This window comes from Platichthys flesus, chromosome 12, assembly GCF_949316205.1.
Source record: "Platichthys flesus chromosome 12, fPlaFle2.1, whole genome shotgun sequence".
Lineage (NCBI taxonomy): Eukaryota > Metazoa > Chordata > Actinopteri > Pleuronectiformes > Pleuronectidae > Platichthys > Platichthys flesus.
In genome coordinates, this window is record NC_084956.1 from 22,802,395 (window position 1) to 22,829,620 (window position 27,226).

Here is a 27,226-nt window from a genome sequence, read left to right on the forward strand (position 1 = left end):
TTTTCATCATGGCGCTAACAAAGTGCATTTGAAATCATTCTTCCCTTGAGCTGAGCCATCAGTGCTCACACAATACCAATCAGAAGGGGAAAAAAAACAAGCTTGACTACATTAATAATATTAATAAAACAGGAAATTGAATGTGTGGGCTAAGAGGTGGGGGGAGAAAGTGTCTTGAAATCCTCTAAAGACGTCTGTCTTTGTCTCTGACTAGTTTCTCTTTTCATTATTGGCTCATTGAAAGTGAAGGCTAATGACAAAATAGCAGGCTAATTCCTGTAATTATGTGAGTTTGTCAGAGGAAATTTTGCAAATGACAGCGCCTCTTTTTCAGATCTTCGAGCAAGTAGCTTTGGGGGTGGCATTGTTTCTAACAAAGCATCTGCAGACAGGTCATGAATTAGTGAGGTATACATGTAGGTGGCAAGAGAAAAATAGCTCCCCTGGGGAATGCTTGCACAACAAACTTAACCCCTGGCCGTGAGGTAGGCCTATTGTATGCTGTCATGAACAGAGAGGTAAAGAATTCACATGCATATTGTTGCAAAGTTGGAGCAAACGCAAGAAATGAATGTCATTTAATCAACATTTAGCTTTATCCTTAAGTTTATTTGTGTTGCACATTTCATCAACAAGGCAATTCAAAGTGCTCTACGTAAAATATACAAGGCAATAGGACAAATTGTAAAAGCAACATGAGACAATACAAAAATAAGCCTTTGAAAAAAAAAATTAAGAGTTAAATTCAGAATAAATAAGATAAATGAATCAAATAAAAGAGTGAAAATAAAGGTGCATTGATTATGATTAGTAGTTATATGATTGAATAAAAGGCAGTGGCAAACAGGAAAGTCTTCAGCATATATCTAAAAGAATTAAGATGAGCTGGAGTGATGTCATCCATTGTTAGGTTTAGTGATGACACGAGCAGCCGCATATTATAGTAAGGATAGCATTTAATATAAAATAGTAACCTTATTAGTAAGGTGCCTTGCTCATGGGCACTTAGATACTGGGATAGGGAGAGGAGTGTCCTTTTATAACCTATCTTGGACAGATCCCTTTTCTGGTCCATCCTCTGGTCCAATGTCTCTCTTCTCTAACCACTAGTCCACCACCGCTCAGAATGAAACTGTTTTGAACAATGCTACATTTTTCAACCTTCATTATATTTCATAAATGGCTACAGCAGTAATATTAGAATAGACAAAGGAATGTCTTATAATGCGCAGGGGGAGGTTGAATAGAGGCAAGTGGTTCAAACAGGAGTCAGTATGGTATTTGCAAGGCTGCTGACTTATTAAAGCTGAAGTAGGTCTGCATACAACTGTTGAGGTGTTTCTAAGTTTGTGACTCTGTAAATGTTTACTTTGTTCAGTTTGAGGCAAGGCCTCATTCTCACGACTTGCACAGATCCACACAGGGTTTAACACCTAAAACTTGCCATTAGTCAGTTAGAGAGGAAGAAGCCTTTTTGGATGAAAGGTTAAACTGTGCTTGAGTTGTTGATGTACATTTGTACAACTCCTGAAGATTCCACAACCTAAATCTTCACAGATACATTGCCACCACTTCAGATTAACAAGGCTGTTGGATCATGATTAGCAATCAGGAGATAGAGCGGGTCATCCCCTAACCAGAGGGATGGTAGTTTGATGCCAGCTAGCGTGCCTTAGTGTCCCGGGTTCAAAATAATGACACCAAATTGGCCCTTACGGCTGAGACGGCAGAGTGTGATGAAGTGCTGCACATAGTTAGACTGTATGAATATGTGTGAAGGTCTGAATGGGTCAGAATCTATACCGTAAAGACCGTTGAGTGTTCATCAAGAGTAAGGGGTATTATGAATGCAATCTATTTCCCATGTGATGTGTCATTGTATCTATATTTATTGAAAGAGTAGAATGTCTTTTGGTTTGACAACAGAATTTGTGGAAATATGTTAGTTGCCTAAAGGACAGTCCTGGAGTTTTAAACTCAAGGTTTCAAAATGCAGCTCACAAACCAATGGGTGATGTCACCGTGGGTCATGGCCACGTGATGAGAGCACAAACATTTGTTTGCCACATTACCGCCGTGTGTGTGTGTGTGTGTTCAAGTGTTCAGGCCGACCTTTACACCTGAACGCTTGAGCGGGTTAAATAAATATTCCACTCAAACAAACAAACATGTGAACTTACATTCTGCCTGTTTTCAACCAAGTGAAGCTTGAACAAGCACAGAGTGTATCGAGCTCCCTGTTACTATCCCATGATTTCATTGGTTAGTCATGTAGCTCTGAACCCTGCCATTAGCGCTAAGAGAGCCTGTATGTGGGAGGGCAGCAGAGCCAGTCGCTGAAGGGCCACTTGGGGAATGCGAGTCCCTCCAGATTGCCGTAGCAACTACTCTATTATAGCTATTTGAGGTAAATCTGCCACACCTACCCCACCTTCTCAACCCATCTCTTCAGTCCCCTTCCCCTACCCCCCCCCCAACACACACACACACACAGACGCACACACACACACACACACACACACACACACACACTCACACACACACCGCATCCAAGCTAAAAACAACCTTGCCCTATAAAGGGTTGAGTGGCTCTCTACCACCACTTGTGTGAGAATAATACACTCATTGTGTAAAAGTATTCTGGTAACTGAATAAGTGCTTGTGTTTAGTTTCATATTCCCCTGTGTGAATCACCACTGTTTTTTTTTGTAGAAATTTGTTCAAGTATGTTTGTTTTTATGACCAAGTAGCGATAGAATAGTTTTTTCTCCAGAGGGAATGTTTGTTAAAGTTTAAATTGCTGCTACATGTTGTTTCCTAAGATGTAGTGGGGTAAAGGCATCCTTAGCAGAGGATGAAGGCCAAGTGTGACTCTTTGTTATTATTTACAGTTGTTCTGGAGTTCATATTTCATGCCCTATATGGTGGAGTCTTTGTTTCCCACAATGCATGGTGAAAGTATAGTACAGTCGATGGTCACTAACATATAAGTATGTGTAGCGGGAACATCACTTCAATACATGTGAGGCAGTTTCTCTCCAGTCACCAAAAGGTTGCATATAGCGGGAAACGGTCGTCCTCTAACCAGAAGGTCAGCGGTTTGATCCCAATCTTGCCATCTGCATGCCGAAGTGTCTTTGGGCAAGACACTGAACCTGAATGGCCCCTCATAGAAAAAGTGCTGTCCATAGATGCACTGTATGAATGTGTGCGTGAATGGCAACAGGCTGTCTTGTAAAGTGCTTTAAGTGCTCATAAGGAACACAAAAGTGCAAATATAAATACTGACCATTTAACATTTTCACCTTTATAACACACACATGCAAAACATATTTGTGGAATGTCTCAGATTTATTCTAATCCCACTATTCTAATCACATTATCATCCTAGAGATGTCTTCACAACTAAACCTAGAAAGCTCTTCTCCATACAAAAACAGAATGTTCTTTTAAACATCTCTCAGAAAGAGAGTTAAGATCCATTTCAGAGTACCAAGATCTCTAGCTCTGCATTCCCAGCTTTTATACGACGCCTACACATTTCCTGGGTCCTTGCCTGCCTGCCTTGTTTCTGTGTTAGTGAACTAACAACAACATAATGATAATAATAATACATTGTATTTTATATATAGGAGGCTTTAACAGCACTCCAGGTCACCTTACAAGGCAGAGATCAAAACAGAACAAAAAACTATGTATCAAAAATATCAATCAAATGAAGTCAATGGAAAACAGTCAACCTGAATAGGCCAGTTTGAAAAATGGATAGGTCTGCCTTGTAGACACCTGAGTCAGAGAGTTGCTGGCTTGTTATAAACTTGATTCAAAGTGTTGCACTTTTTTCAGAGGAAGCTTCTCAGTTTGGCGTTGGATGTTGTTTCACATCCCACTTCAGAGAACGTTGTGGTGTCTGAATGAATCTTTATAGTGTGAAAATTCTGTCAGGGTGATAATTTTGATGACAGAATTTAACTCCAAGTTGACTACTGATACTGGACCACAACCATTAACACTGAATGTAATAAAAATGTATATATATTAAATAAAGTAATACTATATATAGTATTACTTTATTTACATTATTGAAACTTTTACACTGGAGGAAACTATTAAAAAAACTATTTGATCTGAGAATCTGAAACTGTGGAGGTTTCAGCTAAGTGATAACACTTCAATAAAGTGTGTTTTTATGAACATAGAAGTGTGATTCAATAACACCAACATTTTCACGACCTTGTTTTTGACGACACACACACACATCGATTATGCAGCATCAGGAGCAGTCAGGGGTTCAGTGTCTTGCTCGAGGACACTGACTGGAGGGGATCAAACCACAAACAGTCGTCTTGTTTAGGATCCATGCTGTCCCACTGCTGGATGACGTTGGTGCCGTCCTTGACTCACTGTGAAAGTGCAGGAGTCTCCTTGCTGCAACCTGAGTTCTGCTTCATACTGACTCTGTGCCAACACTGAAAATCCAATTGTTCCTATATAGTCACGATGTACTGAAAACAGAAGCTGATATGTGACTTGTTTCATCATCATCCACAGTGTTAAATACAAGATCAGAGCAGAGCAGAGCAGATTGGATGGTGATTCATGGTTTTCCATGTCAAAGATGACACATTTCAAAAAGATGCATAGCTCATGATTTTGAAATGTTTGCTCTTAATTATCTTTTTAATTATTATATTATGAATTTAAAATGTCTTCTCCTGCAACTGGGTGGGAAAAAGCTGTCGTCAATCAACTTGTGCTGGAGCTCTTGGCTGCTGTGCACGTTTCTTGCCACTAGATGAAGCCGTCGCTCCTCCATTAGCCAGTCAGGGTTTTTAAAGCAGATTTATTCTTCTCAACACAACACCAAACAGTTATTGTGCACATAAATAATACGCTATTTTATAATTGGCATCAATGCTAACAGTGTCGTGGAGATGACATTAAGTCAGAAAAGCTTTTTTAGTGAGAGCTGTGACTGGTTGTCAAGCTGCAGCAGTTTGTCCTAGGATACGTCCTTGAACCTGATTGGTGAGTCAAAGAGGTCCCGCCTCAGGAAGAAGCAGTACTAATCAAACATGTGAAACTGTGTATCCTCGTCTTTTGATGTTCAAGAACAACAACAATGTGGAGCTGATGAGTTAACTGATGATATACAGCTGTAAATGATGTTGTGTAAGGTGAGTGTGATATCCGGACACTTCTCACATTGACAAGGAGCATGGCGATGACAAATCAGAAGAACAGATGTGGAACCTCAGAGTTCAATCGTGCAGAATTGAAGTGTTCAGATGTATAAAAACAGATGGATTTGTATAATACAAAGTGAAGAATCCTCCTGTGTTCTTCTGTTTGCCAGTGTTCTGTTCTGTTCTTTTATTTAATTGTTTAATTTGTGATATTTTTTAAAGCTTTGACGGAAAGTTTCTTCCTCGCTACCTTTGAAGTAGAACTGACCGACTACGCTACTGAATAACAACACACGCACATTTTAAACTGTAACACTTTGACTTATATTAAACTGGAGGTGCCACTGATTTTGTGGATGCCTGATTATTCAAGGAGCCTCTGCAGGGGAAAGCTGTTTCCACTCCTCTGCAGGAGATCCAATCTGTCAGGAGTAAACATGTGTTGTGCCTCAGCCCTCGTGAAATGCAGGAGCAGAAGTGGCCTGGCCTTTGCCAGATGGTAAAGTAGAGCAAGAGCTCTTACTGCGGCCCTTACTATGAAGGTCAATGGTATTAAATAGTCAATACAATGATACAGTCTTCTAGGGCAGAGGACTTCACACCTTGTTAATGCCCTAGGAGACAAATAGTGATTTGTGAATATGGGCTATATAAAGATAATTTGATTGATTGTCGGATTGATTCTAATCTATGTTGTAAATATTTTGATTTTGATGATATGAGGCATCTATTGCACGTCTGTTCATCCTGGGAGAGTGATCCCTCACAGGTGGCTCAGGTTTCTACGTTTTATTCCCCTGTTAAAAGGTATTTTTGGTAAATTTTCCTGACTCTTGTTGATGGTTGAGGACAGAGGATGTCACATCTCGTTAAGTGTGTGTGTGTGCATGTGCAAGGGTGTGTTTATGTGCACAATCCAGAACTGAAAGACATACATATTCATAGCAGAGCAGCTTGGTGCTGAGTGGGATTGGATAGCCCCTGAAGGTGAACCCCGGCTCAGAGGACACAAACAACATGCTGGAGGATGTGGACTGATCTAACTGAGGATGCAGCTCTCACTGAGCCACACATGTTCATTCTTGCTCATGTTTTTCTCTTCTGATTAGCTGCGACTCTCTCTCTTTGATTAGGTGTGTAGCTCTGTTGCTCTGTGGGAGATCCTGCTGCACTATGATGAGCAGAGTTTTTTTTTGCCGCCAGACACCAGAGTCAGCTGATTAAAGGGAAGTTCAGCTTTCCTATAAGAGGCAGGAGTTCCTCCCAGTGCCCAGATGGCTACCACCTGAATGAGAACATTTCTGTCAGGCTCTGTGATCCACTTCAAACCCAAGAGGAGGGAGACTGGCACATTGTTCAGATGGAATGTTATTTTTGATCTGAAAAATCTGAAAATCTGACAAATCTGTTCATTACACCACCCTACCCAACCATTCTTTGAGATGCAGAGTGGGTGAGGCAGGAATCGAACCATTGTCCCTCAAATTAGTGGACGACCTGCTGTGTGTTGTATGTTTTGTTCTAATCTACATTACAATACTCATATTACCAAAAATTATACGCTCAGAAAATGTGTGGCAGTAAGGCCTTAGTATATGTGTTTAGGTCAGGGTCATTCTGAGCATGAAGGTGCGAACCCAAGCAGTTTAAAAATAAATGATCTACAAACACGAAACTGGTATAAGGTAAGTCAAAGTCAAGGCCTAACATGACAAAGTAGATTTTTTATTTATATACATATACATACACACAGATTATATAATATAATATTAAATTACCAGAAACTATTGGTGCTTGAACAGCAACCTCAGAAAAATTAATGTTTAGCCGTTAAATCAAAAAAATTGATGACCTCTAAAACCATCTTTTCTTTTTGTGGAGTAAAGGATTGGGAGTCATGACCAGCATTTGTCAAATCCTTCCTATGCTCATGCACAACAGGATCACTAAATGTTCCTTGTTGCCTCTGTCTGTTTAGTTGGACTTCCATCCATCCATCCATCCATCCATTATATCTACAGATTGTCCCCTGAAGGTAGCAGTGGAGGTGAAACCATCCCAGATGACCTTATAGGCGAGTGGCAGGGTCCACACTGGGCAGGTCTCCAGCGTATTCCTGGGCTGACACACAGAGACAAACTACCATTCATGCTCACATTCACAATGATTCACACCTAAAGGCAGTCTGTGGTCTCCAGTTAACCTGCAACCTGCTGGATTGTGAAAGGAAGTGGAGTAACTGGAGAAGACTCTCAGAAAGAAACTGGTCTGGCTTACTACTCAAACTTTTCCAGTTTGAGCAGAGACCATGTTAGGTGGGCAGAAGACTATCAGGAAACACAACAAAGACAGAGTGTTGTTTGAAATAATCATACATTTTATTGGTGACAGTCTGACAGTGAATACCTGGCATTTATCAAGAAAAATATCCATTACATTGTGAAGATTGAAAGAGAACAACACATTTAAGTAACTGAAGATAAAAAAAAAAAACACAAATAAAACTCCTTTGCATCATCAGTAAAGGCCAAAAGAACAAAGTTTACATTGTGTTAAGTTCCACAGTGGCTGAGAGGATCCTAACTACAAGCTCAATCAGTTTAAATGCCATTTTTTTTAACCTATTTGCTATTATATTTGTCTAGATAGTGTAAAGCAGATACTTGTACATGATGCAAGCTGCTACCTCAAATCACACCCACTCAAATACTCCACCTCTGGCATCAGCTGCCTTATGTGCCAGCAACAGAAAGCTAATACATGTCTTCATATCATTTTATCATAGCTTTACTTATAAAGCTGCTACAAAATTGCGTCCTGTGCATCGTGTAATACTCAAAGCCAAACAAAATACAATAATGTCATTATCTATCCAAGGACGCAAACAGACCGTGGTGTTATAATAGCTTTCCACTTGAGATCCATCAATAGTCAGAGCAGTGAAGTGTAGTAGGAATCAAAGGTTATAAGGTTAGTCATCATCAGTACAGTATGTGTGGCCCTGCTATGGGCGTTAGGAGCTGCCATCAGTAACATTATCTACAACAGCTCAGAAAGCAGCCGGGTTTTACACACAACCAAGACCGCAGTTTCCATCTTCATCACCATCTTCATCGTCAGTAGTAACCCTAACTTTGTGTACTAGTAAAAGCGACGTGTTGTGTAGTCATTCCTGTGTGACACATGCGAAACATGCATTGCAGACAGTGCCGGTAGGAGTGAAGAGCATTGAAGCTTGTGCATAATTGTGCACAGACACTGAGCGAGACAACTTTCCATTCACAGTTAAAATAAGGAATCAAAGGAAATGGCTTTAAAAGTGGTTATAATCCAGAACACTGCAGCATATAATTACTAATATATCTGTGTGGGTTGTTGATCAATACCAACGACTCAGTGATTACTTGGTTTATTGTTCTTTAAGTATTCATCATGGTGATATGTTGCCTCTTTATGTTTCATGTCCAGCTCTGCAACATTTCACCAGCTAAGAGTCTGTGTGACACGTGATTCCCCACTGATCTGTGTTGGGCTGTGGGGACACATGGTCATGCATTGAACTGGATGCACAGTCTCCCTCTGGATCTGCTGAACCAGGAAGGAAAACCAAATGCAACTTTCAGACCAAGGTCCTCGGACACCGCAGCATTTATCACAGGAATGTTTTTGAATGAAATCTGTGTATTTAACTGCAACCGGTGCAAATCTTTTACTGGATTATGGAGGCAAAGTACATATGGACATATGGGCATATTTTTCTACTTTTCAAGACAGATAACCTGCCAATCAAACCCACTTTACAAAGCAACTGGTGCATCACATCTACTTTGGTCACACCAGGAAAGAAAGACGGCCGGACAGGACACTCCCCTGAAAGTACTCATTTAGTCAGTTTTGACCTTTAAAGAATCAAACCCCCCTTAGAGGCACAACAGAGGACGCTTCCATGCTAGCTGTCACACCTTCCAGTCGTTAAGTAATCCTGCTCTGCCGAATGAGAAACAAACCATCCGCCACCAGCCGCTACATGATGTATTACGTTATTACATCACTGAGCTTGAACAAGGTTTTCCACCAGGGTTCCTTCTCCTTGCTGCCAGCAGGGTTAGGGTTAGAAGATCAGAGAGAACTCAGTAATGGCCCTTTAACTCAACCTACACACGTACTTTCACGAGGACGTTAGATGAGCGTGTTGATGTTTGGATCAGTGTGATTCTCAGTGATTAAGTCTGAGCTCACACGTATATAAAGCTTCAGTATATCGTCAAGAGGGTGAAGGAACACACCGCATGTTCCGATTGGATGAGTGACTCCCGACATCACAATTTCTTCACACTAGGCACTCTTTCAATTAAGACTTGAAATGTTAACCTTCCATAGCCATGTGGAACTGTGGCTTTTGGCTCGTGTGACTATGCCTCAGCTGTAAAACACAAACAAACATGTTTAATATATTTGACAGCTCTAGTTTTTATTTCTTGGAAATAATTAGTTGCTGAATTTGCAATGAATCACAATGAAATCCCTGCAGAAGCTGTGCTGCAGGGTGGATGGGAAGGGGGACTGGACACATTCAGATCCTGCTCTTTTCAAAACTAACAGCAGACCTGTTCACTCAAAGGACAGAGGTATTCAAGTTTCTTCATGTTTGCAAAAAAAAAAAAAAACTGGCAACACATTAAATCTCTCATTCTGAATGAACAAGGCAATCAAACCTGCCTGGGCCTCTCATGCTTATGGCTGGTGTGGAAATAAATGTTGAGATGTTCATGAGAAAGCACACGCACTCACACACACACACCAACACACACAAACTCAAGCACACACACACGCTCTTGGTTCTAAAGCTGCTGAAACAAGGCTATAAATCTGTACAATATTTAAATACTGTATTTACAGAAATAAACACACTTCATTCTCTCGACTGGAGTCACACATGGCTTCAAAATATTCAAGTGAGCAAGTGGTGTTTAGTCCACATCTATTAGTCACAAGCAAAAAGAAATAAAGGCAACAATTAAGCACATCTGATGGCTGCACTTGATTTTCAGACTGAGCTCACAGCACATTCCTTTAGAACCAGACTGGTGGCTTTGCATGATTGAAAAGTTTTACTGGTTGGTTTGAGTTTTAAACGCTGTACCTTTGTGGTAATATGTGATTTTCTTCAGTACCTAGTCATTTAGGAGGGTGAATAAGAACCTGAATCTATAAAGTTGGCATTTTCCTCTTGAGCTGTTGTGTATTTAACAGCTCTAACTGGACTAAAACAAATACTTCCTGTATGTAACTGTTAACCCTCGTTAAGCCAAGTATCTTCATTATCATTATTTCCCTGTTAACAAAAAGGTTATTTGTCAATAAGCTGCAGTTTCTCCTCAGCTCTACAGATTTTAGCATCTTTAAGCGAACTGTTTTGGTTTTACTATTTTACAGGTTGTTTCAGTCTCACTGTCTTCATCACTCGTCTGATAAACCCACAGACCAGCAGCAAACAGGAAACAGGTAGCTGGTGGACAGACTTAAATAGGAGAGGAAGCATTGATGCTAATGTCTCCATACAGGTCTCATGTCCTCCACATGTGAATAGTGGGGTATTTGCTAACACGTTAACCATTTCATCTTTATTAGGTGAGAACATGACACCCACAGTTAGCCTTTGCAACAGCACTACAGCTAAGGTAACTAAGAACCTGTTCAGAGGATTTCTATCGATATGCTGTGTGTAGCTGTGTTACGTGTTAATGGTTTACAGAACGTTCAAAGGAATAATGAAAACCACTGGAATGGCCCTAAGAACTGCTGTGAAGTACAGTGGAAATCAGAATCATTGATGAAATACGATGACCTGCTGCGGCAATAAAGAAACTGAAGCATACAAAGACGTGTTCTGAATGTTTCCACCATGGTTGTGTTGGATTATTATCAGGTTTGACTCATTTTGATAACAAGCTCCTAAATCTGACCCTGTGCAGATGCATCTGTGTCCTAAGGGGGTAATTGGGTTTGTTATGAGTGTGTGAACACTGTGGATCTTGTCAGCAAATTAACTACTGGGACGGACGTGAATAAACAGACCTTAAAAGGCATGTTTTCTTTTCAGATTCTACAGTTGACTGTAATCCCGCGTTTAAGTTTAAGAATGTTCATGGGCCTTGAGATTGAATATCCTTAAACACTTTCAAGTAAATATCCCCAGCTTGTTGGCTCTGTATGTGAATGTGTGTGTATATATGTGTATGTATGTCTATGTGTGTATGTGAGTAAGCTGTATTTTCCATTTCGTATACTTCCAATAATTCTGTTACATTAGCTCTCACGGTCTACTTAGTGGCTGAGGAAGTCAATGCTAGCTTTGACAGTGCGTCCAGTGGACACATCCACTGCCATGGCCCGAATCTCTGTGTCTCCAAACTGCATGAGCGTCTGGATCTCACGGCGTGGCGCTGTGCTTTCCGTTCCACTCACATCCAAACGAAGTGTTCCGCACTTCCTGACCCCGGGCTCGCTGATGAACCCAGCCCTCTCCTTCTCCGAGCAATAGACGTGGATGACGATAACCTGCTGGGAAGGCTTGGCCGGCGTGTAGCTCCGTTTCACCATCTCACCCAGTGCCACGGACTGGTCTGCAGCGATGAAGGTGTCAAAAACGTCAGTGCACCATCGGGTGCCATCCTTCACCAGCAGCTTCTCTGGTGGATGCTTGCCCTCAACAAAGCGGTTGAGGACGCCCACACCATATGTGAGGGGCGAGCGGCGGACTTTGATAATGCTGGGGTCCAGGCCGAACAGCACAGCACCTTTCAGAATAGTGAGGCCCACGTCATGTGGGATGATGATGCGGCTGCGGCCCTGGAGCATGTTCTGGACGGCATGCTGTAGCAAGGGCGACTCAGCAAAACCTCCCACTAGGAACAGGAACTTAATGTCGCTCACCTCTGGCTTCTCAAATAGCTCGGCTGGAAGAGAGACACAGAGAATCTCAATGAACACAACCCTTATTACTATAACTTGACGAATGAATGAATGAAATACCTCCGGCAAGGAGGTAGAATTTTCGTCTGTGTTTGTTAGGTAGTTAGTTAGTCGGATTATTCAAAAACTAGTCAACCCATTTCTATGATAGCTGGAGGAGGGTCGGGCATGAACCAAATAAGAACCCATACATATAAACAATTTCGTCATTTTCATGAGACTAAATTCATGGAGTTTATCATATCTGGATTGATATTTATGTACGCAATTTGCTGCAAATCTAAAAAGAAATCAGAATTTAGTTTTAGTAAATGTGATTTCATAAGGGGACTGTAGGGCCTTGGCAGATGTTTGCATGCTGCTGAGCGCCTTTCTGGTTGGTAGTATTTTAAAGTTGTTCATAGATAAAAAGTGATTGCTAAAAATCAAGGGCAAAAAGTACAAACTAAAAATCGAAATATAGCAACCACCAGCAACAATCTGAGCGGAACAATTCATGCTAAAGTAATGTGACCTATTTTCCACTGGTTAAGGTGGTTATGAATAATGTAGGTTTACTGATTTTAGGAGGAGACCAACCCAGAAACACATCCCTTACAATCTCATAAACTTCTATAGAGTGTATTGTATATTGTATAGTATACAGAGTGAAACATATAGTTATGCGTGTCTGAGGTGTGTGAGTTATGGGTGTAGCTTACTGAGATGCTGGATGATGTGATCTATGGTGGGTTTGAAGAGGGAGTTCATAGCGTCTGGACTCATCCTCAGCATCCCTTGAGACGACCATTTAACAAAATCCACACTGGAGAGGAGACGAGAGAAGATCGGTTACATGTAGTCGACTAAGTTCTGTTAATGTAAAGTCATCTGAAACTAGAGCTGGGAGATATGAGTCAAACTAACACGACAAGGTTATCAATATATAAATCACTTTAGCTCAGTACTCTATACTCGGTTTCACTTTCAATCTGCTAAGAATCTTTTACATAATTTTGTAAAACGATATAAAAGTATTACTAAATATAGCTCAGCACTATCTGCAACACTACTGAGGTCCGGACATATGATGTTTGTTACAAATGGGATAAAAATCCTTGATATGGGTCACGTTTTTCAATACACATTAATTTGATACATTGTGAGTATTAGGGCCATGTTGAAGAAAACAAAGAAAAAACATTGTAGGAAATAAGCAGGTAAGAAAACCAATGTTGAACTCTTTCTGGATCCAAATCTTTTATCGATCTCATTGTGAAAATATGAAACCTCTTTGAATATCACATGAATTAACAAACAATATACAGTCGACCTCTGCAATTCCCCTCAAGTCTATGAGGTTTATTCTTCAGAATAAACTCAGTTAATAAGACACATATATTAAAGTAGAACTTAACAAGATCCTCCACATTCCTCATTTAAACGCAGGCAACAGATTGATCTTCTGACCCCCCCCCCCCCTTCAATGACACCTACTCTAAAATTATGATAAACTTTACAACTTTTTCCTGTAATATTATGAATTTATTCACAAAAGCTCAGTACTTTCTCAGTACTTTTTTAATAAAGAAATATTCGTCAACTGGATTATTTTAAAGGGATGATAAACCAGGCTCCCCCACTGTGAACCAGCCTCTTCTACAAACTGTTGTGTCTATTCACTACATTGACCATAGCTTGGAACATTGTGTTGGAATATTTCCCTTTCAGCCATTTTTTCCAGTGTGAAACCCAGTAGCACAGACCAGTGACAGCCCAGGCTCTGTGTGGAGCTCTGTCATTGATTTATTTTGAAACTGTCTCGCTCAGTCCTGCCTGTATCTGCTGCCGTCTGCCATACCTAGACATCTGCAAGAATCCATAGTATCCATCTGACTGGTTCCCATGAGTGTGATCAGTTGTGATGTGCACATGCGAGGGTGTGATGTCTACATACTGTGTGTGGGATAGTGTTAATGTTGGCCCCACCCAAGGCTTTCCAGCAAATTGAGGCAGGCTGAGCACTTCCAGTCAGTCTTCAGAGGAGCCTGGAGGCCACTAAGGGCTCCAATTTCAGCCATGGAAATCTTTTTTAATGTCACACACCGGGATTATTAAAATCCAGACAAAACAGAGCGACTAAAGTGTAGTCTCCATAGTGATCCCAGAAGTCAGTTGTTGTAGAGTTCTAATGGCCAACATTGAAAGGATATGTCACTATTCATATTTTCTCTGTCTACCACTGATTTCTGATGCTGTGTTTAGTATTTTTCTTCCCTCAGTTCAAGTGTGTCTGCTTTAACTGGAAACTAAGAACCTGTCCATACCAGGTATTAACATCTGTCCTGAGACATCGAAAGAGTAGACAGCTCAAAATATGATGTTCAAAAACTTGATTCGATCTCAATTCCCCATTCTATACGCAAATAATAAGGTATATCATTTCTGTACGTGAAGACCAAATAATGTTGATTTATCCAGTCTGAGTTAGCGAAAGTGTTGGTCGTCAATGTGTGTGACACAAAAGTAACTGATGGGTACACAATCTATTGTTTGCCAAGAAATAGTCCAAAGATATTGTTACTTAATTTCTGTTTCTGCAGGTTGTAAAGAGATACAGCGTGTTACTATTTGATCTTCAGATATGCTGATCGATGTTCTTTTTGACTTTGGACAGACTAACCAGCTTTACCAGCTCAACCTTCTTCAATGCTAGGCTAGGCTAACCAGACCCGCATACAACTTATCATTTCACTATAAAAATATAATATAATAATACTAAACTATTACTGTGTCAACTCTTAAAAACTATATTTATAATTATAAATTTTAAAAAGAGCGGCAATCACTCTTTCCAGTATTTTTATTGTGTATTTTCTTTTCTCTCTTGGTGTTTTATTATTTTTTCACAGCTGAAAGTTGAAATAAAAGTAATGCAGCTGTTAAATATAATCTTCTTTCCAGTTCAGGGTTCGGCCCCTGGTTTTCTGGTTGCACTTACTTGCTCTTGCGTAGGGCATGTTCCACGGTGTGGCCCCTGAACTTCTTGTAGTAGTCGATGAAGGAGAAAGGCAGATTAATATTGAGGGGGTTGGTACGTTCCGGGGCCGCTGCTCTCTTCCGAGACTCGAACGCAATCATCAGGTCCACCCAGGCGGCCGGCCTCTTGATCTTAAATTGGTCGATGAAATCCTGACCAAAGATCTTACACAGCAGCTTCTCAAATTCGTAGTCAATACCGATAGAGCCGTAGGGGCCACCTGGGAAAAGAGGGGATTGTGACTGATCAGAACAATTCGTCAAGGTAAGACCGTGTGCAGGAAACAGAGCAAAGCCACCTTGTGTTACACTGTGGGTCTTTTTACCTGAGGCCTTATAGAGCTCCTTCAGATGTCCCTCTGGAAGACGGATCTGATGAACAGTCAGGTCCACTGTTCCTCCACCACAGTCCACCACTACATAACGATCTCCTGCACAGAAAACACACAAGAACAGAATAAAGAGTTTGCATGAGCTCAGGCACCGGGCACCTGGAATGCAACTTATCTTGCAGCATCTTTCCTGACAGGACTCATTGCCTTGTATTATATATATCTACATCTGCTGCTTTCAGATTCTCAGGGGAGGATTGACTTGACTCCTCAGCTTCCCAAACGGAGAGAGGACTGCTGACAAACATTTCTGTGGCTGTAGTGTCAGCAAGCTCACTCGAAGAAGTGATGATAGGAGATTAACTGGACATGGTAAATAGTGAAACTCATGGACAACAGACGACAGTTTTGACATCAGACGATGTGCAAATTAAAAGATATTCAAGGTCACATTTTAAGCAACTACATGCAACAGGAAATATTAACTAGAGATTCTTCCTTTACGGGGTAGTGAAATAAAGAAGGACACCGGGCCTCGGATTTACAGAGCAGAAGCTTTCAGCTGGACTTAGATTTCTCAACACGGACACGCATCAGGTTTCTTCAGGTTCAAACCAAGTCAATGATTCATTTTGTGTATTTGTACATTTGATTATAATGCACTGAGGGACAATATTGTGACCTGAGTGTGTCCATTATTTCTGTCAGTTATAATAACATTGGATTCAGAGTTTCAAAGCTGAAATCTGAGAGATTAATGATAAGACAACAGTGAAGTCAGGCAATCAGCCTGGTTGTAGAATATCCAACCTCCTTTTTTCCAAGTAAAAAAGGTCTCTCATCAAACTGCGTGTGCATGACTAAAGTAAGTACGGTAGGAAACACAACATCAGTCTGTGTAGTGGGATGGATGTTTACAACAGATGTTCATAACAGTTAATTGTACCAGGAAGTTTGTTGCCGACCTATCTGATCCTCTGCCTGCTCCATTTGAGTCCACTGTCTAAAGCAGGGGTGTCCAAACTACTGCCCCTGCATCAATGTCTTAAAATATAATATATAAAAAAATTAAGAAAAAATAAACTTTTTGAAACTAACAATTTAGTAGCACTTAAATGGCAATGACTTATAAAACTTTGTTTTGCTTTATTTTTCAGGAGATGTTACTTTCTTGATTCTTGTTGTGCTGGGTTTGTACCCTCGGGGTTAATGCACTTAAGGCATTTTTAGAGACATACAAGAAGGGGTATGCACGCACGCAAGAGCCCCTTGCCTGTACCTAATATGACAGATTTGCAGCATAGCAAACAGCAAGAGCAGTTACCCTCTAAAGCAGTGATTCTCAAATGGGGGTACGCGTACCCCTGGGGGTACTTGAAGGTACTCCAGGGGGTACTTGAGATTTTTTTTTAATATATTTAAAATTAGCATCCATTCAAAAATCTTTGAAAAATTGTTATTTAACAAATATACAATAAAATATAAGTGTAAGTTCATAACTAAATTGTATGTTCAGTAGGCTCTGAGACTCTGTTTTTTAATTATCCTAAAAAAACAGAGTCTCCCCCATACCGATGGTTTGACCCAACCTGGCACACGCCACCTGTCATCGCCTGTCATCGGTAATCACCTGCCTTGAAAACTTCAACAATGGAGTCGAGTTGAAGTGCAGGAGCAATGCTGCTGAAACACGGAGGGACAAGTACTATAGAAGGCGAAACCAGAGCAGAGAGCCTTCCCTAAACAACACCGTGAGAGTTTGTGCCTCTTCGGAGGGGCCCTAAAACGTAAAAGTTTTCCGTTGTGAAATTAATGATTCATAACAAGAAGTCCGCGTCTCTACCGGTACCCTTTCAAAATAAAAGCATGTAATACAAAAGCGGAAACGAAATTGTATGACCTTAAAGCGAGCAAATATTTCACAATAAAATAACAGAAAGACACTTCAATAATATTAACAATAACATAGATTGGGTTATTTACACTTTTTGTTTTTTTCTGTGGGGAGAGATTAGCCAACAGTGGCATTAAGCCACCATATCTTCAGCGGTATCTCCAGACAAAACATGAAATTCATATTGGTAAGCCACCTGAGTTTTTTAAGAGGAAACTTTCTGAATTCAGGTCCTCTCAAGACACGATGCGAAAAGCCTCCCCAAAGCAAACGGAAACAAGCTACCTGTCAGTATTCTTTTCGATCTTTAAAGAAGATATTTTAAGATGATAAATATTAAAAAAATATGTTTTGAGCTAATCTTTTATTTAAAATTAAGTTAATGATTTATTTTTTGTGAAGAAGTGTTTAGCTATAATTAAGCTCATGAGTTCAGTTTGAGAACATATCTTTATTATGATCCCAAAAGAGGTCACTTTAAGTTGATAATTATTTTGAGGTGCACAAATCTTTATTTATATTGAGATAATAATTATAATAGTTATTTTTATATCTTTTTATTTCGAAATAGTTCAAGAGAGACCACTAAAAATGAGCAATGTTATGGACATTGATGGAGTTTTAAATTTGAATGTGTCTAGTTACAAGGCTTAATAAATCACATTACATCTTTCTTTCAACCAAAAATGCTTTGCGCTGGTTAGGGGGTACTCGGCAGAATTTTTTCTTCGAAGGGGGTACGTCACTGAAAAAAGGTTGAGAACCACTGCTCTAAAGAAGGAAAGAAAATCACAACAGATGAGTAAAAGAAGTTACTCTACCTTCTTCCAGCTCCGACCAAAGCTCCCCTATGACATTTTCCACCAAAAAGGTGCGGCTCTGCCGGTTGCGCCGAACATGCTCCTTGGCTGGTTGTTAACAGAGAAAGAATGTTCTGGTGAGCGTGATGAAGGCGTGAAGCTCTGCTGTGTGTGTGTGTGTGTGTGTGTGTGTGTGTGTGTGTGTCCGTGTGTGTGTGTCTGTGTGTCCGTGTGTGTGTGTGTGTGTCCGTGTGTGTGTGTGTGTGTGTGAGAGGCAGCAAGCAGCAGGCTGAGATGCACTTGTATCATGTGAGCAAAAGCTGATTCCTATAGAATTAGGCATGGATCATTTAAGTTATTAATAATTAGAGAATACACACACACACGTACGAACACAGACACATGCACACACAAATAATGTTCCTCACAGAGTGAACATGCAGTAAAAGAAGAGAACAAGACACTGCCAAGCAATGGCACATAAATAGGGTTTACAAAAAATAAGATTTTAGAAATAAATGCACACACGTGACTTTCTAAAGAAAACATGCCAAGGAGGCAGTATGACAGACCATGAAATAAAAGATGAATAAAAGTAACTATCTGCACTATAACTGAACCCTTAGTCCAGATCAGCTCATCCAACATCGACTCAGCAGTTCTTTTGTATTCATTTACTTCCTCTTACAAGCACAGTCTACTACAGGGTGTTTAACCTGCATGACAGTCAGGCCATGTGAACTGAGTTTGACTGGCTAATAGCAGGAAGACCTAACCATGTTAATAAATCTTAATCTTTATAAAATAAAGATTTAGGTTAAACTGTTGTCTCTAATAAATTATACAGACCAGTTGAATCTGAGTCAATGATTATCTTCACATATAATAGTATAAACCAAAAGCTCCCTTGTGAACCTGTCTTTTTGTTGATGATGAACAAAAACATTTGCACAAATAAAGGTGGAAGAAGGAGGGAGAGGTGGGTATATGCTGTTGCTGCTTGACATGCTGCTAAATACCAGCTGTCCCTCTGAGGTTTTACCTTTCCAAAAATTGTATCTATATCTTTATAATTGCATGTGTTCTAAACGTTTGCATCAAAATTTGTAAAAATGTGAAAAAGAGACGGGAATAAAGACCAAAGACTTGTAACAATTATGTTATAGTTAGAAATGTAATGATTTTCCTTAATGTATCTTGGTTTTAAATGTTTTATTTAAGAAGAGGTAATAAGCTGGAACTGGTCAAATGAATAGTCCCGTGTTACCTATAGTTTAGATACTGCACTGACTCTCTCCTGTCGGTTTGTTGTATTGTTAGATTTCAAAGTAGGTCACTTTTTGAAATTTGAAAACAGTGTGCCTATATTAACCATAAGTTTTTGATAATGCTCCATGGTGGATGTGGAAAGCGGACACAATATAATCAGGGAGCTGCAGACACATGCACATTACACACGTGCCTACTAACGACAATAATGGTGACCTGACAAGAAGAAGGAGAAGAAGAAGAAAAGCTATTTTTTTTGTTGTGTTTGGCTGAACAACATGAAAACAGTATGTGTGCAACTGCTTAATGACCATACAGGATATTCAAGCATCCGAAGGAGCTTCCAGTTCAGTTGGTGCACATGCAGGGTGGACAGTGCACACTGATCCAAATTTAAGGCTGCATACAGAGTCAATCTTTCAAAGCTCATGCTGAGAAATGCTAAATCTGTGACTGCTTTTAAATTCCTCCTTAAAGAGCTTTCATTTCTTTTTGTCAATTTATTTTATTATTTTTTGTTGCAAAATGTTGGCCATGAGATGTGCTGCGGATCTCTACAGGGTGTCTATATGTGTACATAATGGATGGATTGTTCTATTGTTGTTTGACTCTTGATTTTATCGTTTTGTGAAGCACCTTGTAATGTTGTTAAGAAAGGTGCAACACAAATAAAGGTTATCACTAGTTAGGGTTGGTTAGTCACTGTATTAATCAGTGTATAGGCTGACAATGTAAAATTCACACTCCCATCAGCACTGAGCTGTGAGGAGGTCTGATCCCTGCAGTAAAACCACAGACACGAATTATCGATTAATGATATTTTGTTGTTGTATAGAAGTGAATCTCAGAAAAAGAGGCCAGAGCAACAGGAAATGTGATGATTGGAAAGAAATAAAAATTCAATGTGCTTTTAAACCCTCATGCACTTTGTATTTGAATGTAGAAATAAGGCTTGTTTACCATGATCTGAAGAAAATATGGAAGACATGACATTCATCAGGAGGCAATAAATACACACACATTAATAAAGATAATCAGTATGGTGGCATGCATGATTAGTTATAGACGAAGCATGGTGAGAATTGTTGAGTGGAAACATCATCACTGTATCAAATGAAACAGCACCACTTGATGTCAGTGTTGATGGGACATACCTTGGTTTGTTGCACTCCCTGCATTGTCAGTGGGGCTGAAGCCATTCTGGGTGGTCTGGGTGCCCAGGTCCACCATCTGGTGGAGGCGGAGCTTGCGGCAGTAGATTGATGCTGCCTCGGGTTCTAAAGAGATGATCAGCTGCTCTGGGTTTTCACGGCACACCAGACCAGACTACACAAGGGCAGAAATCAGAAAGGAAAACACATGGTTTAACTTTTAACATAAACTATTGTTCTTCTCAATTATCAACACCCCCCCCCCCCCCCCCCCCCCCACACACACACACACAATTAAAACAGCTGTATGACAGGCGACTGGTTTCCATCTCAACATGTTGTCCAAGCAACTGATTTCCTGAGGTCTAAACTAGCAGGCAGATAATGTACTAATCCTACTAAGTGCAACAATACAAACATGTGAGAAAGCCAGGTACACTTAAACATGAAACTAAGTCATTATACAACATACAATAATACTGTCTTCATGAATATCTGCAATTGAAAAGCTTTGGCAGGAAGAAAACTAGTGATTGTGGTTAAAGCTGGAGCCTATATACATTTTTTTTATGTTTCTAAAAGTCAGTGACAGTGTTGGTTATACACTAACGAAGTAAAAACCCTCTAACGTCTGGATTAGTCTTCAGTGTAAAGAGTGCAAACAGCACTCTGTCATGGTCAGATGACACTGCATTAGTCACAAGTATTTACTTGCACCGGCTCTGGTCATCGATGATGGAAACGACAATTTTCCACCGTAAACATAATCACTGTCCTCCAAGCTACTTTCTTGTTTACTAACCCTATTTTCTGGTGTGTTCGTAGCACTGAACATGAAACACAAGCAGAATAGAAGAAGGGCAACTGAGGATAGAAAAGGGGTCAGTCTCCTTTTCTTTATCAATGTTTAAAAACCTGTATACACACTTATTTTAGTGCAAAAGGCCTCTGGGAATTGGCCTCCTACTAATGAAGTTACTAGCTTCTGTTCATACAGTAAATGGCTGAATTATATAAAGCTTGTTATATGATTATGTTTATCACTACAGCCATGACATGTTCATATAAGGCTGCTGTTGATCATGTGTTGCAGCATAAGTCACAATAGCCAATGAGAACCTGTCTAAATGTGTGAGATGAACCTTAACTAAATTAATCAAACTTACTATGATGGAACTATTGATGTTAACATTATATGCAGAGTTTCATGTAAAAATATAAGTTAATCACAGTACAGTATGGGTGAAATATGATGTGTATTTTCCTTGGTGATAGCAGTTTAAAAATGTCTGTGACAAACATGAAATCTAGATCCAAGCCTGAATGAATAACAAGGTTTGTTTGAGTACCACAGCTAACAGCAGTTATAAATGACACTGTGTCACTATAAACAACAAATCCCTGCAGTGATCATATTTCAGATGTGGTGTGTGTTTCAGATTTACTTCAGTCTCTATGGTTCCCTTTAACTCATATTTCTCAGATGACTTGCCTTGTTTTGCACCTGAATAAAGATCATGCCTGAAGAAGCAGTGCTGCTTTTATAGTGAGTCAAAAGCAGCCAGAGAAGAAATAGTGCTGGGTGTGAGGGATGCCTCAGAGACGTGGGTTGTGTCATGGCTCCTGGAGAACTACTCTATGACGTGAAGAGAAAAGGTGTGGTAACAGTGTACTGGCAATCGCTTGGTTCCTCCATAGCCAATCCAATGATCTACACTTAATGCTGAGTCACTGCAGATGCCCGGCTCCTCTTTTGCTCACATTCTCTCCACCTCTGTGATTTATTACATCTTCTCCCTTTCAGCTCATCCCTCCAGCCCCACTGCAGATAAGAGCTAAAGTCCCCTCCCCCTCCTTCCTCCTGTAGCATGCACACCAGGGATGTGACCGGGGCAAAAACAATTACATCACTGGAGGAGCCAGCAGGGAGCCAGGAATCTGAATCTGTCCAAAGGCATTGTTCAAAAACTCAATGTATTAATTTGGCTCCCGATTTGAGACGTATTAGGATTTCTGAAAACAGCAAATTTCCTCTCTGTCCAGTCAAATGAGAGGACTTATGTTGAATCATTTCTTCCATCAATACTTCTACATGATCAATGGATCATATAACAATGCAAGCATGAAGAGCTACAAGTTTATGCCAGGAGTTGGTGGAGACTGAAACAAAACTTTCAGTCTGAGTATTACTGGATCTCAATTCGAAAGTTGACCAGAATAAGCTGTATTACCGGACCAACTGGAAAATACAATGGAACTTAATGGCACCATATTAAACTGTTTTTATCCCACTTAAAGGATGACAATGAAACCTATGTGAGTAATACTCTTCCAAGCACATCAACTTGTTTTTAGGACTTGTCAGGATTTCCTTGCCCCTTCCCCTTGTTTTCCTGCTGTTTTCTCCTTTCCTGGTGTGTGTGGCTTTTCCTCATTTTGCTTGTATTTCTGTGTTTTTGTCACAGTTTTCTGTGCCCCTCGTCCTCTCTCCTCTCCTTTTTCCCGCAGGTGCTGCTCGTCTCACTAGATGACCCGGCTCACCAGGCGCACCTGCACTCATCAACTGCTCCCTATATCTGCCCTGGCTGAGCACGGAGTCATCGCAAGTTCGTCCTTGTCACTACAGTGGTAGTTTCGCGTTCTCGGCTCATAGTCATATCCTCCTGTGATTATTCTCCCAGTTAATCCTCGTGTCTGTTCTCCTGTCCTCCAGTTATCCCGTCATCCTGCTCACCTGATTCTCCTTCCCGCTGACGAACTCCCGGAGCCATCAGCTACCCCGTCATCCTGCTCACCTGCTTCTCCATTTCTGCTGAAGAACTCCCGGAGCCATCAGCACTCCCTCGTCCTGCCCTCCTGCCTCTCCCCTGCGCTGAAGAACTCCCGGAGCCATCAGCACCCCGTCTATCCACCTTGTCCCACGTTAAATAAACGTCATTGAACGCACCACCTCAGTGCTCTGTGTTTTGCCTCCGCTCTGGGGTCCATCCGTCTCGTATCGTAACAGTTTTTTCTGTAAGAGCATGATTTCCTGTTTCCTGCTGATGCACATGTACACCTGAGTAGGTCTGAACGATTTGGGGAAATAATCTAATTGAGATTTTTTTCCCCCAAAATTGCGATTGCGATGTGATCGCGAACACAATATTAGATACATTTACTGTACAATACTCTGTCCCACATTTTTATTTAACTGCTCATTACAGCAACAAGAAAAACAAATCAGTGTGCATTTAAGTAATTTAATCAAAGTCATTGTAAGTATAAACACAAGGATTGCAGTTTTTTTTTTATTGTAGGTGGTTTACTGCTCCCAAGTCAGTAACATTTCCAGTGTTGGGAAGGATACTTTGAAAACGTATTCCGTTACAGAATACATGCCCAACCAATTTGAGTAACGTATTCTGAATACTTCCACATTGAATTCATTTTTATAAGTGTTGGAAAGCGGCGTTGTTATAATCAGTGGAGCAGAAGCAGTTTAAGCTCTGTGTCCGCGGATGCCGCGGGCCAGCTCGATGCGCTGGAAGGGCAGTTTGCGGATCAGCAGCTCCGTAGATTCCCGTTCATGTCCGGGTGGTCATGCAGCGGTATGGAGGCGCCGGGCCTCAGCAGGAACACCCCCATGCTGAACACCTCCGTCTCGCAGATGTGCATGTATGTGACCGGGGGGCTCTGGAGCCCCGCCGCCCCGGAGCACGGCTTGCTTTTCCGCGGAGTGATTTTCAGGTCCGCCGCCCGCACCGCGGTCAGCAGCGGCATGCGCTCGCTCTGTGAGTCCGCCAAGTCGGCCGAAGACTTTAGAACCCTGTAGGTGATGCAGGCTTGCTTCGCTATCTTCTGGATCAGAGGAGTTTTGTGGTCCCGCGGCACTCTTGCTGCGGGTGAGGACAGCAGCCCAGTGCCCTACTCTCTTTCGCATGTTTTAATCGCGCACGCTGCGATTAGAAAAACGCGTTTTATCAAATCGCGATTTTATCGCAAATGCAATTAATCGTTCAGCCCTACACCTGAGCTACATTCTGCCATCAACACAACAATCCTGCCTTTGTATTTGAGCACCATTTGATCCCACCAGACTTCAGCAGATCATACATTCACATAAAAAGTGGTAATTATGCTATGCAAGTAGGGGTGGGCTATAAAAGGATAACGATAATTATCGCGATATAACTTTTCCTCGATAGAAATTGAAGACATGTCGATATAACTTGGATAGGACTCATTCCTTCCATGTTTTGACAGACAACGCGAACACCCAATGATAATGAGAATAGCACAGCGCCGAACCAATCACCTGGCTGGAATAGAGTTACAGCCACGTCAGGTTAGGTTGACACACACAGCACAGAGTGTAGGAGGAGTAGCAGCACACAGGCAAATGTTTCGGCTCCTGCATAGAGGTGGACGACTGGACATTTTCATGTTTTTTGCTACGATCAATGTTTCATCAGGTTTCCACCGCTGCTTCAGGACCAGGACAGCGCTCAATAAAGGTCCTGTCGTCCTGTGCCAGAGTCTCTGTCAGAGTCTGCATCCTCCTTACTCCCCCACTGACCTGTGCTCACTTTACACTTTAACAATAAACACCATCAATGATCACAAGTTATTAGGACACATGCAGGAATGACGTTAACTTTCTGTTTGTTTGATTCGCTGCTAGAGTTTGAGACAAAAGTTTAAACCTGCTACACAATACAAGATGTAACGTGACGGCACACAGTCAGGAGATCAGGGTTAAAGTGACAGGAACGATCAGGAGTCATGATCTGACATCATTGATTAATAACTATTTTAGAATATAGGACTAATATGTGAACATCCCATGTGACTATCAGATGATTGAAATATAAGACAACAGAATTAAAGAAATCAACTCAACTGAAAATGCAGTATGCACATTGTAATACACTATTTTACTGTAGTGGTTTGTATGAAATTATCTAAGTAAAGTGAAGTGGCACAGGGTGATTGTAGGAGCAAGTAAAAATCGGGTTTGTTCATAAGAAAAACCTTTGTACATAAGACGAACATTATAAATATATACACATAAATGTCAAAGAAGTTGTTTGATTTATATCAAGATATATATCGATATCGATTGATATGAAAAAAGAGTATTTTTATCATATCGCCCAGCCAAAGTATTTGGTTTCTGCTTGTTTGGATGTTAATATTGATAATGTACATTTTTGTAAACTCTTCAGCCTGCACAACAGAAGTCTATACTTGTAAATACTGCTGAATTTATGTTAAAACACAAATGTATTACTTTATGGGACCATGTAGCGTTTCACCAGCCCATCATCAATATGGTGTCACATCTCTTCCCACCTTACTCTCCATCAGCAGATTATTGATGTAGAAGAAGATAATGAAAAAGCACTGACAGACATGAATCAACAAATATAACAAACACCAGCCAACAGCACATGTTTGTCTGTGTGATTACTTCAGAATTTGAAAGGAGGGCAGAGTTACTGTCTCTGTAAGCCTTGCATAGCACTACCAGAGGTGAGAATTAGTTTGAGCTAATTGGTTTTGCTAAAATCAGCTGTAAGTAGCATCATCATCATCATCATCATCATCTGCCACAAGATGTTTCTCCAAAGAGAGGCAGATCCAGTCATCACACTAGAGAAGTTAGTGATATTGATTTTCAATTGAGTATGATCCTCAGAGGCTGTAATAATAATGTTTTATGGCCCTTGATAGGAGGAGAGTTCTGCTCCTCTGTGTGAGTCTTGATTTACGCTAAATATATAAATAAAAGGTAACCATCCGGTTTAAATGTGAAGCTTTCCTGTCAATTGCCAAAGATATTTATCAGTGAACATTTGACAGACCACACATGCATACAGTGGTGTCAGTGAGGCCATGACACACTGTAACACTTTTAGAGAACCTTATGCTGCTGTACTTAAACAATTCTGTATGTTTACTTAGTATTAGGAAATGTCTTGTGTTATCTGTTGTGCCTGTGCACTTTATATGTTTCACTGTGGGAGAGTGGGAAACGTCGTATCGATTCCTTGTATGTTCTGAACATGTTAAGAAATTGACAATAAAGCTACTTTAACGTTTAACTTTAACTTTAAATGCCATGGGTTGTCTATTGATTATATAGCTTATATAGCTTATTATTAATGTCAGTACTTGAATGCGATGAATCTGCAAAAAGTCCTTAGTCATGTTAGTACTTCATCAGAGATAATTTCCTACATATCAGCAATTATTATTATGAATCTTGCCGGTTTATAATTTAAAAAAACGCAGCCGAGTTCACCAGTCTCCTGCCTAAAAAAATTGACATCACTATCTCTCTCTCATACACACACTCTCACACACACACAGCTTTCCTCTGTCTCTCTTCCTCAGGCCACTTCTCCACTGCAGGCAGCCACACCCAGTGACCACATACACTGATGGTCCTTAGAGACTCATACGTTCAAGATTTAAAATTCCTACTGGCAGGGACTCTCCTTGCACAAGACTGCAAAAATAAATGTAACACACAACCACCAAAGTCATTGTTACCAGAGGCTACAACATGACTGCTTTTGTTTTAACTTTTGTAATTCGGTGTGTGTAAGGGGTGTGT

General features: G+C 40.6%; 1 protein-coding gene across 4 annotated transcripts in view; it reads right to left on the reverse strand.

Moving 5' to 3' along the window:
* Positions 1 to 7,540: 7,540 nt before the first annotated feature.
* Positions 7,541 to 27,226, reverse strand: part of hspa12a (heat shock protein 12A) — a 55,645-nt gene continuing 35,959 nt past the window's right edge. For 2 of the 4 annotated variants that reach the window (XM_062401409.1, XM_062401408.1), the window contains exons 7-12: positions 20,629 to 20,800; positions 18,227 to 18,313; positions 15,506 to 15,610; positions 15,142 to 15,400; positions 12,863 to 12,966; positions 7,541 to 12,145 (exon numbers count right to left, since the gene is read on the reverse strand). In XM_062401409.1, the coding sequence (XP_062257393.1) occupies positions 11,514 to 12,145; positions 12,863 to 12,966; positions 15,142 to 15,400; positions 15,506 to 15,610; positions 18,227 to 18,313; positions 20,629 to 20,800 (1,359 nt within the window). In that variant the 3' untranslated portion in view covers positions 7,541 to 11,513. Of the gene's footprint in view, positions 12,146 to 12,862; positions 12,967 to 15,141; positions 15,611 to 18,226; positions 18,314 to 20,628; positions 20,801 to 27,226 lie in introns of all 4 variants that reach the window. The other 2 variants (XM_062401407.1, XM_062401406.1) reach the window with 1 other exon arrangement.